This window comes from Mesoplodon mirus (genome assembly GCF_964341445.2).
Source record: "Mesoplodon mirus genome assembly, chromosome: 11".
Taxonomy (NCBI): domain Eukaryota; kingdom Metazoa; phylum Chordata; class Mammalia; order Artiodactyla; family Ziphiidae; genus Mesoplodon; species Mesoplodon mirus.
In genome coordinates this window covers 45,379,539-45,398,580 of record NC_138987.1, presented here as the reverse complement: position 1 = coordinate 45,398,580, position 19,042 = coordinate 45,379,539, and the positions used below count along the sequence as shown (strand labels likewise).

The following is a 19,042-nucleotide window of genomic DNA, read 5'->3' as shown; positions in this document are numbered from 1 at the left end:
TCCAGAAAGTCTGAGTCTTAGAGCTGGAATGCAGTGCCTGGGGGCTTAACACAGGCCTGCACTTTCTTATTTCAGAGAGAGCTTGAAAAATCCACACAAATGGGGTTTTAAAAGTGTATAGTCCTGTCTCTGTCGATTTACATTTTTGTGTGATATAGTTTAATACTGCCTGAGCAATAAATGCTAACATGTCAATGTGGCCCAGGTGCCTATTTAACTCTGGGTCTCTGGGTATTTCCGTGCCCAGGTCTGAAACAACTGAGAGGTAAAGCATAGGAGGGGGATGGGGGCGAGGGCCACCTTTTAATTTATTCATGATTTATGTTGCCCTGAGCCAGTCTGCAGTGGGATCTGGTGGAGACGGGAAAGGCACTGGGGCCCACCCAGGGGAATGCCACCACCCCTCACTGAGTGGGCGCGGAACCTCACTTTCAGGTTATCTTGGGAAGTTAAATGCAAAATAAAGATTTTTAAACCAAATAAAGATGACATCTAGATTTAGGAAAGTTACCAGGAGGAAGGCACTGATGGGGTGGGTGGATCTTTCCTTCTCACCCCTCCCTCCACAAAGATGCTGGACCAGAGAGGCAGGATATCTGGGTGGGGTGGGACACTGGCCGATGCTGGGAACCCCCGGGGCGGCGGGTCAAGCCCCACGAGTGACCCTGGGGACACCAGAGCACACTCCCTGGTGGGCTGGGGGCGTTCTGCTGGGGGACATCGGATGTTAGGTGCGGAGGAAGGCCCGAGGGTCCCAGGACAGAGCCTGCCCTGGACAGCCCGGCTGGTTCCGCAGGGGTGGGGGCCCGGATGTGGCCCTCGGGTCTTTATGACTTGGGGGGCTCTGACTGCCAGGGCGAGTCTGTGTGACCCTGACACCCGGAGCGAGGCGGAACCTCGTGATCCCAGGCGGGGCGCGCGCCCTCCTCCCCGCGGACACCATGCCCGGCCCCTGGCGCCCCAGCCCCCGCGCGGGCCGTGGCCGCGCCTCGGACTGCAGCCCCTGCCGGGGGCCCCCCTGGGAGCCTCCGACCGCGGCCTGTGGGACCCCACGACCCCCGCGCGCCGTCGTCCCAGAAGCCGCTCCCGCCACCCCCTGCCGCCCGCGCACCCGCGCAGCCCCACGCCCCGCGCCGGCCGCCGCCGAGCCGCGCTCCCCGGGTACCCCTGTCGGCGCCCCGGTGCTGCACAATGCGCCGCGCGGCCCGGGCCCGTCACCCCGGGCAACCGGAGGACGCGGGACAGCGCGACGGGGGGCGAGGGCACGGGCCCCCGCCCGGGTGAGCACGGGACCAACCGCCCTCCGCCCCTCCGCCCCTGGGATTCTAGATCACCCCCGCGGAGTCCCGGACCTACCCTTCCTTCGGAGCTCCTGACCGCCCCTCTACTCCAGACCTGCCCAGCCCTCCACCTCTGGACCCCGCCTTCGGCGCCCCCACCCCGACCCTAGCCTGCGCCCCCCCAACACCAGACTTCCCCCTCCACCCCAGCCCTGCTCTCGCCCCTCTGAGTTCCCTACTTCTGTCAGCACTGATACCCCCTTGCAGGGGTCCAGGCAGTGGAAGGGAGGAAGGGCGAGGTCCCTGAGGCCGAGGCCGGAATGGAACCGTCTGCGTCTTCGGAAGGGGAGCAGAGAGGAGAATCTACTCAGTATTGTCCTGCGCCCGCCGCCCTGGGTTTCCTGAAAGGGACCGCCGAGCTCAGGCTCGGGGAGGGGGCATCCGTCTGTTCTGTTGATCTGTCTGCCTATCCTTATTCCGAAGTACCTGCTTTAATTCCAGGAGCCTCGTAATAAGTCTTAATATTTCTCTGACTTTGTTCTTCAAGATGTGCTCAGGTTTTCTTGGACTTTTGCTTTTTTTTTTTTTTTTTTTTTTTTTTTGCTGTACGCGGGCCTCTCACTGCTGTGGCCTCTCCCGTTGCGGAGCACAGGCTCCGGACACACAGGCTCCGCGGCCATGGCTCGCGGGCCCAGCCGCTCCGCGGCATGTGGGATCTTCCGGGATCGGGGCACGAACCCGTGTCCCCTGCATCGGCAGGCGGACTCTCAACCACTGCGCCACCAGGGAAGCCCTACTTCTGCATTTTTAAAATCAATTGTTAATATAAGCCCTCCCCAACACACACACACACACACACACACACACACACACACACACACACACGAGTCCTGCTGGGATTTTGTGATTCCATTGAACGTGTAGATCAATTGGGGTGAGAATTAACATCTTAATATCCAGACTTCTGACCATGAACATTAGCTCTTTCATTCTTGTCAGTAAGGTTCCCACTTTTAGTTACAGGTGTGTAAGACCTTTTGTTAGAATCACTCCCAGATAATCCATGCTTAACACTGCTGTAGGTGGCATTTTTGAGTTTCATTTTCTAAATTGTCTCTAGTGTATAGAAATACAGTTGAATTCATTTTCCTGGCTTGGTGGTTGGTGACCTTGGTAAATCCACTACTAACTCATATAATTAGATTTGTTACATACACAATCATCACCTACAGATCTTTTCAGTCTTTATACCTCTTATTTCCTTTTCTTGCTTGCATTGTTGCATGGGCTAGCACTCTTGAGTATAATGTTGAATAGATATGATATAGTGGACATCTTTTTTTGTTTCCACACTCAGGATGAAAGTGCTCAGTGTTTCACCATGAAATATGATGTATAAGGTTTTTTTTATTTTTTAAACATGATTTTTTTTCACATTTCTTTGTCAAGTTTTCTTTGGCAAATTTATCTAAAATATTAAGTTTTCATTTTAGAACCTAGTTTATAGTTATATAACAGAGGCCCTAAACTGATCCAGGTTCACCAGGATACCTTTCTCTAAGCCCTAATAGTTAATATTTTCCCTATAAAATGTACAAGTATCTTTTAATTAAGTTGTCATTCACAAAAATTATAAATTAAACACCTATAAATTCTTGTTGCTATAAGTTTTAAAGGAAGTTCTCTTTATTCCTGGTTTACTGAGAGTTTTAAAACAAGTAGTTATTACATTTTATCATATGTTTTCTTCTGCATATTTTTCCTTTAGTCTATCAAATGATTATGTAATGGATTTTCAAATATTAAACAAACTTTGTGTCCCTAGAACAAATACCACATGGTCAAGTGTACTGTTTTATATGTCACTGGATTTGATTTACAAATATTTTAAGATTTTTGTGTCTATTTTTATGAGCAAGATTGGCTTGTAATATTTCTTTCTTTCAAAAAGGTCCTTGTCAGATTTTGGTGTTAAATGTATGACCTCATAAAAAAAACTTGAAAAAGAAAAAAAAATAAAGGGTTGAAAAGGCTTTTCTAGTTTCATCTTTAGTGAAAGGGTTTATATGGGGGTTTTTTGGGTGTTTTTTTTTCTGAAATATTTGGACAGATTGACCTGTAATGCCATCTAGGCCTGGCTTCATTGTGGGAAACATTTTAAATATGGAGTTAATTTGTTTAACAGAAATAGGCCCATCTGGATTTTCTATTTCTTTTATGTCACTTTTGATAAGCAGTGTCATTTAAGGAAAATGTCCATTTCATATGAATTGCCAAATTATTGACATGTGGATGTTCATAATATCTTTTTTTATTGAAGTATAGTTGATTTACAATGTTGTGTTCATTTCAGGTATACAGCAAAGTGGTTCAGCTATATATATATATATATATATATGCTTTTTCAGATTCTTTTCCATTATAGGTTATTACAAGATATTGTTCCCTATGCTATACAGCAGGTCCTTGTTGTGTATTTATTTTGTAGATAGTAGTGTGTATCTGTTAATCCCAAACTCCTAATTTATTCCTCCCCCCGACCTTTCTCCTTTGGAAACCGTAAGTTTGTTTTCTATATCTGTGAATCTATTTCTATTTTGTAAGTAAGTTCATTTGTATCATTTTTTTAGATTCCACATATAAGTGATATCAAATGATATTTGTCTTTCTCTATCTGACTTACTTCACGTAATATGATAATCTCTAGGTCCATCCATGTTGCTGCAAATGGCATTATTTCATTCTTTTTTGTGGCTGAGTAATATTTCATTGTATATGTATATATATGTACCACATCTTCTTTATTCATTCATCTGTTGATGGACATTTAGGTCACTTCCATGTCTTGGCTACTGTAAATAGTGCTGCTGTGAACATGGGGGTGCACGTACCTTTTCAAATTAGAGTTTTCATCTTTTCCAGCTATACACCCAGGAGTGGGATTGCTAGATCATATGTAACCCTATTTTTAGTTTTTTAAGTAACCTTCATTCTGTTCTCCATAGTGGCTACACCAATTTACATTCCCACCAACAGTGTAGGAGGGTTCCCTTTCCCCACACCCATTCCAGCATTTATTATTTGTAGACTTTTTGATGGTGGCCATTCTGACTGGTGTGAGGTGATACTTCATTGTAGTTTTGATTTGCACTTTTCTAGTAATTAGTGATATTGAGCATCTTTTCATGTGCCTATTGCCATTTGTATGCCTTCTTTGGAGAAATGTCTGTTTAGATCTTCTAAATCCCATTTTTTGATTGGGTTGTTTGTTTGTTTGATACTGAGCTGTTTATATATTTTGGAAATTAATCCCTTGTCAGTTGCATCATTTGCAAATTTGTTCTTCCAGTCCATAGGTTGTCTTTTCATTTTGTTTATGGTTTCCTTTGCTGTGCAAAAGCTTTTAAGTTTAATTAGGTCCCATTTGTTTATTTTTGCTTTTATTTTCATTACTTTATGAGATGGATCAAAAAACATTGCTGCAATTTATGTCAAAGAGTTTTCTCCCTATGTTTTCCTCTAGGAGTTTTATCCAGTCCTACATTTAGGTCTTTAATCCATTTTGAGTTTATTTTTGTATACGGTGTTAGAGAATGTTCTAATTTCATTCTTTTACCTGTAGCTGTCCAGTTTTCCAAGCACCACTTATTGAAGAGGCTGTCTTTTCTCTATTATATGTCCTTGCCTCATAGATTAATTGACCATAAGTACATGGGTTTATTTCTGGGTTTATTTCTGGGCTCTGTATCCATTGATCTATATTTCTGTTTTTGTGCCAGTACCATACTGTTCTGATTACTGTAGCTTTGTAGCATAGTCTGAAGTCAGGGAGTGTGATACTGCCAGCTCCATTCTTCTTTCTCAAGATTGTTTTGGCTATTCAGGGTCTTTTGTGTTTCCATACAAATTTTAAAATTATTTGTTCTAGTTTTGTGAAAAATGCCATTGGTAATTTGATAGGGATTGAATTGAATCTATAGATTGCTTTGGCTAGTGTGGTCATTTTAATATATTGATTCTTCCAATCCAAGAACATGGTATATCTTTTCATCTGTTTGTGTCATCTTCAATTTCTTTCATCAGCATCTTATAGTTTTTGGGCTACAGGTTTTTTGCCTGCTTAGATAGGTTTATCCCTAGGTATTTTATTCTTTTCAATGCAATGATAAATGGTATCGTTTTCTTAATTTCTCTTTCTGATCTTTTGTTGTTAGTATATAGAAATGCAACAGATTTCTGTATAATAATTTTGTATCCTACAACTTTATACTGAATTCACTGATGAGCTCTAGTAGTCTTCTGGTGGCATCTTTAGGATTTTCTATGTATAGTATCATGTCGTCTGCAAACAGTGACAGTTTTACTTCTTCCTTTCCAGTTCGGTTCCTTTTATTTCTTTCTCTTCTCTGATTGCTGTGGCTAGGGCTTCCAAAATAATGTTGAATAAAAGTGGTGAGAGTAGGCATCCTTATCTTGTTCCTGATCTTAGAGGTAATGCTTTTCACCACTGAGTATGATGTTAGCTGTGGGTTTGTCATATATGGACTTTATTATGTTGAGGTAGGTTCCCTCTAAGCCTGCTTTCTGGGGAGTTTTCATCATAAATGATGTTGAATTTTGTCAAAAGCCTTTCCTTCATCTATTGAGATGCTCACGTGGTTTTTATTCTTCAGTTTGTTAATGTGGTGCATCATGTTGACTGATTTGTGGATATTGAAAAATCCTTGCATCCCTTGGATAAATCCCACTTGATCATGGTGTATGATCCTTTTAATATATTGTTGGATTCAGTTTTCTGGTATTTTGTTGAGGATATTTGCATCTGTGTTCATCAGTGATATTGGCCTGTAATTTTCTTTTTTTGTGATATCTTTGTCTGGTTTTGGTATCAGGGTGATAGTGGCCTCATAGAATGAGTTTGCAAGTGTTTCTTCCTTTGCAGTTTTTTGGAATAGTTTCAGAAGGATAGGTGTTAACTCTTCTCTAAATGTTTGGTAGAATTTACCTGTGCAGCCATCTGATCCTGGACTTTTGCTGGTTGGGAGTTTTAAAATTACTAATTCAATTTCAATACTGGTAATTGGTCTGTTCATATTTTCTGTTTCTTCCTGGTTAAGTCTTAGGAGAGTGTACCTTTCTAAGAATTTGTCATTTCTTCTAGGTTGTCCACTGTATTGGCATAGAATTGCTTGCAGTAGTCTCTTATGATCCTTTATATTTCTGTGGTGTGGGTTGTAACTTCTCCTTTTTCATTTCTGATTTTATTGATTTGGGCCCTCTTCCTCTTCTTCTTGATGAGTGTAGCTAAAGATTTATCAATTTTGTTTACCTTTTCAAAGAACCAGCTTTTAGTTTCATTGATCTTTTCCATTGTTTTTTTTAGTCTCTATTTCATTTATTTCTGCTCTGATCTTTATGATTTCTTTCCTTCCACTAACTTTGGGTTTCCTTTGTTCTTCTTTTTCTAGTTGCTTTAGGTGTAAGATTAGGTTGTTTATTTGAGATTTTTCTCGTGTCCTGAGGTAGGCTTGTATCACTACAACTTCCCTCTTAGAACTGCTTTTGCTATGTCTGACAGAGTTTGGATTGTTGTGTTTCCATTTTTATTTGTCTCCAGATATTTTTTAATTTCCTCTTTGATTTCTTCAGTCACTCATTGGTTGTTTAGTAGCATATTGTTTACCCTCCACGTGTTTGTGTTTTTTGCAGGTTTTTTTCTTGTAGTTGATTTCTAGTCTCATTGTGTTGTGGTCAGTCTATTTAGAGGTTTATCAATTTGAAAAAAAAAGTTTCAAAGATCCAACTTTTGGTTTTGCTAATTTTCTCTATAGTACATTTGTGGATTTTTTAAAAAAAATTATTTATTTTTAATTTTGGCTGTGTTGGGTCTTCATTGCTGCATGCAGGCTTTCTTTAGTTGCGGAGAGCAGGGGCTACTCTTCGTTGTGGTGCACGGGCTTCTCATTGCAGTGGCTTCTCTTGTTGTGGAGCACAAGCTCTAGGCGCAGGCTCAGTAGTTGTGGCACATGGGCTCAGTAGTTGTGGCGCACAGGCTTAGTTGCTCCACAGCATGTGGGATCTTCCCGGACCAGGGATCGAACCCGTGTCCCCTGCATTGGCAGGCAGATTCTTAACCACTGTGCCACCAGGGAAGTCCCCCAAAAAACATTTTGTTAATGTCTCCTCTGGTAATATCTGGTACTGATAATTTGTTTGGGTTTGAATTTGCTGGTAGTTTTCTGGTGATTTCTTTGGGTTTGAATTTGAGGTGATCTTTCTAATATCTGAGATGGATGCTTCATGACTGTCCTTAGCCTTTATTATTTTCCACTATTTGCATCTACAGCTAAAAATTGCTTTATAAACAGAACCTAGCTACAAGATTCGATACTTGGTATTTTAACTCTCATTTAGTTAAGAAACATACATTACTTTTTATCCTGATCTCCTCTTTGACGCGGGTTATTCAGAAGCACATTTGTGAAATGTGTGTTAGTCTCCTGTTGTTACTTTGTCTTCTGATTAAACTCCCTGACTTCACGGCTCTGTGATCAGGGGACATGATCTATGTGGCTACTGTCCCTTTGAAATTGGTTAAGAACTTCTTTGTGGTCAATTTTAATAAATGTTCCCTGTGTCCTGGAATGAGCAGGATGGCGGCCACTGAGCGAGGTGTTCTGTGTGCTCGTGAGGTGAGGGTTGGACAGTCACATTCAATCCTCATCCTCACTGACCTTTGTGGTTGTGTCAGTGACTGAGGGCAGTGCCTGTCACTATCTGCAGCTGAGGCTACTTTGTCCTCCTGGTGGTCCTGCCAGCCCTGCTCTGGTTTGTAACTGACTTTGTCCAGAACTCCCCACGTGTAGAAGCTCTCAGATGCACCTTGGTGTCTGCTTTGTCAGTTGAATGTATTGTATTTTTTTCCCCCAGTCTAGGGTTTGTCTTCTCGTTTTCTTAGCCAAGGAGAACATTTCAATTTTGATAAAGTCTGATTTGCCCATTTTAGCTTCGATGGTCAGTGCTTTTTTTTTTTTTTTTTTTTTTTTTTTGCGGTACGTGGGCCTCTCACTGTTGTGGCCTCTCCCGTTGCGGAGCCTGACATGCAGGCTCAGCGGCCATGGCTCATGGGCCCAGCCGCTCCGCGGCACGTGGGATCTTCCCGGACCGGGGCATGAACCCACGTCCCCTGCATCGGCAGGCGGACTCTCAACCACTGCACCATCAGGGAAGCCCGATGGTCAGTGCTTTTGTGGAGCATCTCGGACTTGCTGCCTTGCCCGAGGCTCTGAGAGCCCCCCCCAGCTCCTGTGCACACTTTCACACTTGCGCCTGTGACCCACGTCCACTTACCGTGTGTCCCCAGTTGGGGCTAGGGCTCCCCTCTCCGTGTGGACGGGCCGCTGCTGCAACCCCACCCCCGCTCAGGGCCTCGGTGCTCTCCCTTGCCTGCATCAGTTGGCTCCGAGGCTGTGGGTCTCTGGGGTCCACGGGTTGGAGGGAGCTGCAGGTGGAGCAGGTGGGTGGGTGGCCGGGTGTCCACTCCCTGCCTGCCCACCTGGGATGCTCTTTGGACGTCCAGGGACCATGGGTCCAGGAGGCGTCGGGAGGTCGGATGGTCTGGCGGGGTCTGTATGTTGCAGGATCATCTGCCCCGTGGAATTCAAGCCACCATCTGGGCTGAGATGGCCCAGGGTGGACAGGGAGGTGAAGCACAGATGTCTGAGGTCCAGGCCTGGGCTTGGCCACAGTTAGGGCGTGGGGAGAGAGAAGGGGCGGCAGTGAGGGAGGGAGAGTGGGGTTCAAGGGAGCAGGGACTGGCCGGCTGAGTGTCCAGTGCTGGCAGAGGCCAGGATGCAGAGAGTGACCACGGGATTGGCCTGTGCATGTGTGACCTTGGCCCGAGCTTGTCTGTGGTGGAGCCAGCAGACGGGCTGTGGAGAGAGAAGAGACGAGAGGTGGAGGAGGGAGTGGGCAGGGTGCAGGGATGAGGGTTTTCATTGTAATGTTTATATGGACGCTGCTACACTGATGGAAGTCTGGTGGCCAGGGTCCAGAGAGGAGCCCAGAGGGGCTGGTGGCCGGAAGGCTGGCCCAGGCAGAGGCGAAGGCTGACCGAGTGCCATGGGGGGCTGGACATGGGGATTAGGCTGGTGTCTCCTGAGTCCGAGCGTCACTTGTTCGCTCTTTCCTTTGCCTTGATGTCTGTTTCTCTCTTGTAGAATTAAAACGAGGAATTTCCCAAGACTTGATTTCTTCCCCCAAATTAGACAAATACAAAATAGCAAGACAATTAACGGACAAGGCAATCAAGGTAAATGCTCTTTGGGGCTCAGTGGGAGGGGTACTTTTAAGAACAGAAATTCGTTTTGGAATTTGGAGAGTGAGTTCGTTGCCTCTGACGCACCCCCGCTGAGGTGAGGCACCCCCCCGCAGTCCTGGCCCCCGCGTGGAGGCTTCTGCCAGTTACTTTATGTTTCAGCTGTACTTTTGAAATAGGTAATGCTTTCAAAATTCAAAAAACGCAGACATATACATGGTAAAAATCTCTCCTGCAGCCATGCAGTCGTGTGACTGCAGCTGTGGACACACATCCCAGACAAGGGACAGACTCCTAGTGACTCACAGACCCCCTCCCATCCGCTCCCCCTGCCCCAGACCCCAGGGTGACACAGTGAGGACAGTTGCATGTGAGAGGGGTTTGTGCCCAGGAGAGGAACTCTGGGGCTCGGGTGGGGCAGCTGGCATACCCACCCACTTCCCCAAGGGGGAGGCCTACGTTTCACCAGAATGGGAGAATTTGGGGGAAATAAAGAAGGACAAGCGTTCTTCAAATGGGGGCAGATAGCTCCACGCTACCACTTTGAGAACATGATCCTCTGTCCTTATCACGCATTCGCGTTGCTCAGGCTGGGACAGTGGGGAAGCACTGACAAATCCAACACACAGTAACACGTGGAAATGTGCTCATTCCCTTAACTTTCTTCTGAAGCACAGCACACACATGCGAGTGTACAGATCATAAATGCACAGCTCAGGCTGTGATGGGCTGGATGTACCTGGAGAGAGAAGCACAGCCCAGGTGACATATGTAATCAGCATCAACTCCTGCAGACATGACAGAGCACCTCTGACCTGTTGGAAGCTGCCTCCCGCCCTAGTTATTCCCAAATCCTGGCAGCCACTGATGTGCTTTTTTCGTGCTTCCTACCACTGTCCTTTCTGGGACTTCATATAAGTAGAATTTAATTTTCAGATTTTCTTCTGAGACCTTAAAACATATAAACATTCAGGGCTACAAACATCCCACTAAGTACTGCTTTAGCTGCATTTCAAAAGATTTCATTTTGTAGTGTTTTTGATGAGATTCAGTTCAAAGTATTTTATAATTCATATTATTGTTTTTCATTGATTGTGTGTTACTTAAAACAATACTTCTTAATTTCTAAACTGGTGGCTATTTTTCTAGTTATTTTGTTATTGATTTCTGGTTTGATTGCTTGTGGTTGAGAATGTAATGGGTACAATGTTATTCCATTGAAATGTGTTCAGACCTGCTTTATACCTAGCATTTTGTTAATTTATATAAAAGTTGATGTAGAGTGCTATATTCACAGCCATCAGGGTAGAGCTTGTTATTTGCGTTGTTGAAGTCTTCTAGCCTTATTGAAATTTTTTGTCTCTGTGTTCTATAATTTATTGAGAGAAGCATGTTAAATATCCTATTGTAATTGTGGATTTGTCTACTTTGTGTTTCTGCCAGTTTTTGCTCTATATAATTTATAGCCATCTCAATGAGTGCAAATGTATCTTTCTGGTGAATTGAATGTTTTCTTTAAATTATGGGATGATTTTCTTTAATGATGTTTATTTGTCTCAAAGGCTATTCTGTCTCATATATAGATCCTTTTATTTTTTATCTATCTGTAGGGTTGTGCTTTTGATTTTCTCCTGTAAACAACATAGATTTAGATTAAAAAAATATATAGTCTGGCACTCTTTACCTTTTAACTGGAGCATTTTGTGTATTTATCTATAATTAAACACTGGTATATTCCCATCGTGTTTCATTCATTTGGTTTGCACTCTCTGCTCAGTTTTTCTCTCCTTTCATGATTCCTTGTGGACTGATTACTTTTTATTATTCCATTTTCCCTCTCTTTTTTTTTTTTTTTTTTTTTTGCGGTACATGGGCCTCTCACTGTTGTGGCCTCTCCCGCTGCGGAGCACAGGCTCCGGACGCGCAGGCTCAGCGGTCATGGCTCACGGGCCCAGCCTCTCTGTGGCATGTGGGATCTTCCCGGACTGGGGCACGAACCTGTGTCCCCTGCATCGGCAGGCGGACTCTCAACCACTGCGCCACCAGGAAAGCCCCATTTTCCCTCTCTTATGTTAGAAATCTTGTACTCTTTTTTGTCCTTTTGTAGTTCCCTTATGTATTGTACTGTGTTGACTTACTAAAGTTAATCGGATTTTCTGAAGTCATTCAATTCGACTCCAGTTAAGGAGAGGATTGGAGGCGGCTGGGTGGTCTTGCTGGAGCTGCAGGGCACTGATATTCCTGCTGTTGTCATACTCCCTGCCCACCTCTCCTCACAGTGGCCCCTGTCGTGGTGCACAGCCTTGTCAAGGGTGAGGCCAGGCTTTGGACTGAGGTTTTTATTAGAAGGGGGCTTGGAGGTCTTTCATGTGGGCACTGGGACTTGAGCTCTCACTGTCTGGCCACAAGCCCACACGTTCTTGGCATGTGTTCTCAGTCCTCCCACTGGGACCCGTGTTAGCTACCAATGCTGCTTGACAAATCACCATGAATTTAGCTGCTTAAACACACCACGTATTATCTCCTATGGGTCAGGGGTCCAGGCTGGGTCCTCTGCTCAGTGTCTGTCAAGGGTGAAATGAAGCATCAGCCAGATGGGGTCTCATCTGAAGGCTCAACAGGGGAAGGAGGTGCTTCCAAGCTTCCTCAGCTTATTGGCAGAATTAATTTCCTTGTGGCACCTTCTTCAAAGCCAGCAGTGGAGAGAGACAGTCTCTGCTGTTTTCAATCTCTGACTTGAGAGAATCCTGGACCCTCTTTTAAGCGGCATACCTGATTAGGTCAGGCCCACCCAGGATAATCAGTCTTTCAAATTCAGAGTCTAATTAGGACCCTAGTGCGTTTGAGCCACCTCCCCCTGCTGCTCTGGCCTCCTCTCCTGCTCTCACAAGCTAATGAGGCCCTAAGCTCATGAGGCCCTAAGCTCACTGCTGACCATACCCCTGTTCCCTGACCCTGCCCTGCAGCTGCTGCCCTCTGACTCTGTCCAACGGATGTGTCCAGGCTGTGTCCTCAGCAGCATGGGCCCTGGGGCTCCAGCATGACCATCACTCTCCTGCCCCCTGTCCCTCATCTGGGAAGGCAGAGGACGCCAGCTACCAACTCCCTGCCTGGCCCCTGGCAGCTGGGCTCATTCCCACAGTGATGGGCAGAGTCCCCAGCTCCCCTGGTGCTGGCCCTGGGCAGTTTGCACTGCCCCTCCAGCCATTGGTGGGCACTTGTTCCCCCCTCTCCTCTCAAACCTCGGGCAGCTCCCCCACCCCAGGCATGAGGAATGGTCACCTTTGCAGAGAAAAGAAAGCCTCAGAGCACAGGCCCTCAGGCCCTGTCCTGCATCCCACCTTTCAGACCTGGAGCTGCCCTGAGCTGGGGTCTGAGCCTCAGGAAGCACTGAGGTCCTGGCTGTGCTGTGCCTCCTGGCCTCCACGTTTGGGACAGCAGGCACACACACGGTGGAGTGGGCCTGCCCGGGGGCTGCCTGGCCCCAGCCCGTCAGCCGTCCCAGCGCTCCTGGGTGATTTTCTCAGAGCAGAACACAGGTGTCTTCCCGCTCGTGCAGCCTGTGTCATCCTGATAGTAGACTCCTCTTGCTGAGACAAAATTAGCTCATTTTCAATTCTTTAATTTCAAATATGCTCTTGCAATTCAAGGAAAAGAAGATCTTCTCCATCTACGGACACTACCCGGTGATCCGGGCCACCCTGCAGAGGAAGGGCTGGGTGGAGAAGAGGGTTCACTTTCTGTCCAAGGTCATTCCAAGTGTTGAAGACGAAGGGGAAGGAGCGCCGGGTAGAGTATCGGAGGCATCCTGTGTTTCGTGTGAGATGTTTGTGTGTGTGTCACGAGGACCCAGACGTGACTCGATTCTGCAGGTCCTGTGCTGTGGCCTCACCCTTGGGGAAGGAGTCACCTCCTGGCCCCCGCCTCACGCGTCCAGGCACTGATGAACCCTTTCACACCCTGGTACTGATCACTTCTTGGTGTCCCACCGTCCATGCCCAGACCTCCTCCTGTGTCTGGATGGTGTTCATCATCCTTTAGCGGCCTGGCCCTAGCTGTCCCTCCTCTGGCCCCGTGCTTGGCCCCCTGCAGTGCCCACTGAACCCAGCCCCTGGTCACTGGTCCTCCCTGACCCCACCTGCGCCTACCCCGTGCTCTGCCCAGAGTCTTCATCCTCTTGGCTCCAGGGTCTGTGCTGGGCCCCGTCCCACACGGTGCTTGAGACCCACCTCACGGCCCCCCACCACGTCCCGGGTCCCCGACCCTGGCACGGCCCCTGGCGGGGGTGCCATGCAGTGGACACCCGAGCCTGACTCGACCCTGCTCCTTTCGGGACCCACGGGGGCACCTGCTCCGCACTGGGCCCTGTCATGGGCCCGGCTGTGGTCACGCCTTCCGGCCATGATGCACTGACATCTCCTGTGTGTTGTGTTTGCAGAAAACAAACATGCTGAAGGCAAAGAAAATCAAGAAGTGGCTTTGGAGAAAACAGCTGACATCCACGATGTGATGGTAGGTCCCCATGGGCTCCGGAGGGGCCTCGGGTGACATTTACCTGCCTTTGTGCCGCGTCCTGGGGGAGGGGATGTGGCAAAGCCACGGTCACGCCCGGCCTTGAGGACATGCGTGCGTGTTCATGCGTGTGCACGTGTGTGCATCCGTGTGCCCCGTGTTTCTGAGTGTCCCTGTGTGTGCCTCTACGTGTGAGCAGGCAAGCTGGGCCTGTCGTCTGTGGAAACCCTGTGGGACAGGATCAGCACAGTCCCCAGGCGGCGACAGTGGCGGTGGAGTCTGCTGGACGCAGCGCCTGCCTGCGGGGCAGGGCAGCTGCCACAGGGCCCAGCTCCCAGGCCTCGATGCTCCCTGGTAGCAGATCAGCCATCAGGGATGGGCTTTGTAGAGCTGTGCTGCCCCGGGAGGGCTCTGCCAGCCGGTAACAGAGGGTCACTGCGGCTCAAGGGGAGGGAAGAAAGTTAAAACAAGACCAAACAGCATCCACCGCGAGCAAGCGTGACGCGTTGACCACCCTGAAGAGCTCCTGTCCCTCCTGTGACCCCGTGAACAGAACGAAAAGACAAGCCACTCAGGGAGGTACTTGCAGGGCTTACGAGTTAAAACTTCTGATACTCAGAACATGTAACGTGCTCACACGTCAGGGGCAGATGACGATCCAATAGAAACGGGCAAAGACCCGACAGGCTGGGGAGCCCATCACTGCAAGTTCCCAGAGCAGATTCCTTTTTGTGAAAGTCGACCATGAGGCTGGGGGGCCGTCCGCGGGTACGGGCCGTGGGGAGTCGGCGGGGGTGGTGGGTCCAGGGGGCCGGGCCTGCGCGGGAGCGTCAGCTCTGGACCGAAGGCTGTTTCTCACCCCGGGCGACCAGGAGGCCACCAAGCTGCTGTCTATGCTTCTGTGTACGACGGTTCATCACACAGTGTGACAAATGACACTTACACGCGAAGGTGGCAGCAGGAGCTGTACGTGTCATTCTGAGAGCGGGAACGAGGACCAAGGGCTCAAGCCCAGCGTTCAGGGAGCTGGGTGGGTGCGTTTCAGAAGTGGCGTTGGCGGCCTGGGCCCCAGCAGCCCCCTCCCTGCACCCCCCAGCAGCAGTGCTGCTGTCGAGTGGGGGGAGCCAGTCCTGCCGGAACACAGGGGTCAAGGTGGATTGCCCTGAGTCACGGGGGGCTTGGGTGGTCCTTATATGCTGTCTGCAGACAGTGACCGCAAAGGGTGTCCGGGTCATCTCTATGGGTAGGATTTTGGAGAATCTTTCCCTTTCCTGTTATCTCTTTGTATGGTTAGAAATTTTTACCAAAAACATGCCATTTTTGTAAACACAAAAGCGCAGACACCAAGGACACCCCTGTCACCCACCCGTTTCTCGCCCCGGGCGCCCGGGTGACCACCACGCCGCTGTCTAAACTTCCGTGTACGACGGTTCATCACACACTGTGACAAATGACAGCTACTCTCCTGGGCCCCTGCATTCTGAAGGTGTGGGGGCAGCGGAGGAGCCTGTGTCCCAGGTGCCAGGGAGGGGGACTCTCCCAGGTCCACACGTGGTGTGTCCCTGCGGCCGGCGTGGGCACCCACGGGAGGCGCAGCTCAGACCCCACTCGGGGCCCCTGCAGCCCAGAGCCTGAAGCCCCCCACCCCCGTGCCATCAGAAGCCCTGTGTGGTAGCTGCTCCCACGTGAGCCCGCGGGAGACCCTCGAGGAACGTGCGTGGCCGCAGTCAGGATGGGAGAGTCACAGAAATCACACACCGCTTCTCACCTAAACCCCGGTTCCTTTAGTCTTGGCGTGTCCCATTGTCAGAGACGTGAGCCTTGGGTGCTGGGTGTGGATAAAGGTTTTTTCTTGCCAGTCCAGGTTGGTAATAAATGAAACACCATACTTCCTCTGGACAGTCAAAAGGGACATCATTGACTATCACAGTCTGAGCTGTGACCAGATGCTGAATCACTACGGGAAGACAGCGTCCTTCACCACCAAGGTGAGTGGGAGGGCTGGGGGCACAGGCGGGGCAGCACCCTGCCTCCTGAATTGCCAGCACCTCCGGAGCTGGGAGAGCCACCCGTGGACTGGTTCCCTGGGGGATCCTCTCCAGGACTGGAGCCTCCTGCTGGCGCAGCCCGGCATCAGTGTCCAGAGCCCCTCAGTGCTGCTGCTCTCAAACCGCCCCACCAGAGCCCCTGTGCCCCTCGCCCTGTGTCCCTGGGTGGCCCCAAGGCCACAGAAGCACTGTCCTCTGGGCACACAGGCCAAGCCCAAGACAGGGCAGGTGACGGCTGCCACCGCAGCCCGAGCCAGGCTCTGGGCCCTGGAGGGGCTCTGGATCCCAGGGGGGCCGGGCCACCCTTACCTGTGCTGTGACTTCCAACTGCAGAGGGCCACTGCCACACGGGCACTTCCTGCCCTCACCCCCTTTCAGCCGCCAGCCCCTCCAGGCAGCTGTTCCCCATTTACCCTGAAGGCTGAGGTTAGGGGCGGGGCCAGCCTGGGACGGACAAGCCTGTGTGTACCCCTGGGAGAGATTGGGTAAAAGGGCTTCCCTGGCAACAAGGGCACCATCCCCTAAACCCTCAAGGGTGACAGAGGGGCAGGGACCAAGTGCACGGCTGCCCCTGGGGCTCCCGGTAGGGCTCTGGCCCCCCGCAACGCATCCTTGCCAGGCTTTGGGCCGCTGGTGTCCTTCCAGGGGTGGACGATGCCTGCGGACGGCCCAGTGGGGCCGGGCGGCTGGGGAGGGGCCGCTCCAGGAGGTGCCCTCCCAGGAGCCCACTGGAGCCGGTGCTGCCCAGCCAGCCTGCGGGCACTAAGACCGGTCCGAGCTGGCCCGGCGTGTGGCCGGTGGGCCTGACGAGCCGCTGTCTCTGGAGATCGGGCTGTGTGTGAGCCTGCGGAGCCTGCCGTGGTACGTCCAGGCCAACCCTGACTCCTTCTTCCCACGCTGCCATGACCTCTGCACCGAGAGCGGGAAGCAAGAGTTCCTGGGTGAGTGGCTGGCGGCCCGGCCGAGGTGCCTGGCGTTGAGCGTTGGGCCCGGAAACCCTGCGGGGCCTCTTTCTGGCCCACCTTCCTGCAGGAGGGGCCCCAGGGCTGGGGGTGGGGGTGGGGTGATGGGGGAGGGCCTGGTGCCATCCCAGCACCTGGGACCTCAGCTCTGTTTCACGTGGTAAGAGCCAGTCTAGTAACTTCCATGGGCAGCGTCTGCAAGACAGGAGGCCAAGTGTCAGCAGCTTGGTTCTGATGGGGCTTCTGGGAGAGGCTGGCATGGGGATGGTGCTGGGCCCGGGTCTGGGTGCCTGGGGCACACGGGGACGACGGGCTCTGGGCTGGGGACAAAGGCTGGTCCCTGGTTCGATCTGCCTGGAGGCACAGGAGAGAGGAGAAGGTCAGGGCAGGCAGGGAGGGGGTTGTTCAGGGGGGACCCGTGTTTCCTAAGCACCCATCTGGGGGGCTGTAGAGAGCGACATCTGCCCAGCACTCCTGCCTATGCCCTGACCGCGGGCCGGGGCTCCCAGGAGCCAATGGCCGGATGCAGGACAAGGCAGGGTCGGGGCAGGGTCAGAGGTGACAAGTGCAGTGGGGGCAGGACCGTGAGCAGGGGCCTCACAAGATGGGGGACCGGGTGGAGACCCAGAGGAGAAGGAGGCTGAGGGCAGCTGGCTGGGGAGCTCCAGGCCAGCTCTGGAGCAGGCAGTGTGCCCGCACGTCCTCGGGCATAGGGGCTGGTGATCTCAGGAGCATTTGTTCTGATGGACGGAGGAGGGTGGGTGAGGGGCTGCGTGGGGGGCTCAGGTTCTGGATGTTTCCAGGGCAGCAGTAGCTGCCAGGCAGGTGGATGCCGGGTAGGGTGGCCTCAGCTGAGGTGGGGAAGGAGCAGGTTTGTGAAAGAAGTTGCTGGAATATCCAGCTACTTGGGGTGGGGAGCAGCCTTGCTTCCCAGGCCCCTCACGGAGGTGAGGCTCCCCTGGCCGCTGCCCCTGGCATGTGACAGGCGCTCAGAGGCAGCCTGGCCCCATGCCTGGGTCTGGGAGACCCTGAGCTGCCTCTGCGCTGGTGGATACAGCAGGGCCCCCAGCCACCCACAGTTAGAGCGGTGGGAGCCAACATGTCCAGGAAGGTCTGGAGGGGCTCGTGGGGAGGGTCCCGGTGCTGTCAGCAGGGGGCTCTTCTAGAAGGATCCCTCTGTGCAGGGCTGAGGACACGGGGGCAGGGAGAGGTGGTGATGGTGCCCACAGACCGTGGCCCTGGGGGTGCAGGAGATGGGCAGGAAACGGGGTGTGTGGATTCTGCCTCTGGGTCTGTAGGCAGAGTGGCTGCACAGCTGGGGTGGAGGTCCTGGGATGAATGAGACTCCCCTCCACAGAAGAGGGAGGATGAGTGTGGAGGTGGAGGGTGTGGGCACGGCAGGGCAGTGGGGGAGCGCCCGGCCCCCGGAGGGCTCTGAGGCAGGAGTGAGCCCCCCGCACGCAGTGGGATGCCCGGGCTGGGAATAGCTGGTGCTGGCTGAGTTCCCATCCCCAGCGCAGGCAGGGGGGCGAAGCCTTGGTATCCTTTCAGATGACTTCCGGTGCACGGTGGCCTCCAGCATCCTCAAGTGGGTGGTCAGCCACCAGAACTGCAGCAGGATCACACCCAAGGGCTGGAGGGAGGAGACCGGTGACAGTGACCCCAGCAACAAGCAAGGTGTGTGCCACCTTGGCGTGGCCAAGGCCGTGCCACCCCGGGAGGACAGTGGCAGGAGGGGCCATGGAGCTGTGCATCCAGGGTGGGCTGCAGCTCTGCCCCGACCCCCAGTCTCTTCCAGCAGAATGCCATGGGAATGGCGCTCCTGGGTCATGTAGGGAGTCGTGGGCCACCGTGGGTTTAGGCCTACAAGACCCAAATAAGTCCTTTTTGTTGTTATTCACTTTCACAGAACAGTTTTAGGTT

At 51.0% G+C, this 19,042-nt stretch overlaps 1 protein-coding gene across 1 annotated transcript in view; it reads left to right on the top strand.

The window, feature by feature from the left end:
- Nucleotides 1–9,507: 9,507 nt before the first annotated feature.
- The window catches only part of TTLL8 (tubulin tyrosine ligase like 8), a gene marked incomplete at its 3' end in the record, with an annotated part of 48,316 nt that continues 38,781 nt past the window's right edge, over nt 9,508–19,042 (top strand). The window contains 6 exon segments of the mRNA XM_082635304.1: nt 9,508–9,591; nt 13,248–13,386; nt 14,036–14,109; nt 15,969–16,097; nt 16,984–17,098; nt 18,671–18,796. Of these exon segments, the coding sequence (XP_082491430.1) occupies nt 14,107–14,109; nt 15,969–16,097; nt 16,984–17,098; nt 18,671–18,796 (373 nt within the window). The 5' untranslated portion in view covers nt 9,508–9,591; nt 13,248–13,386; nt 14,036–14,106.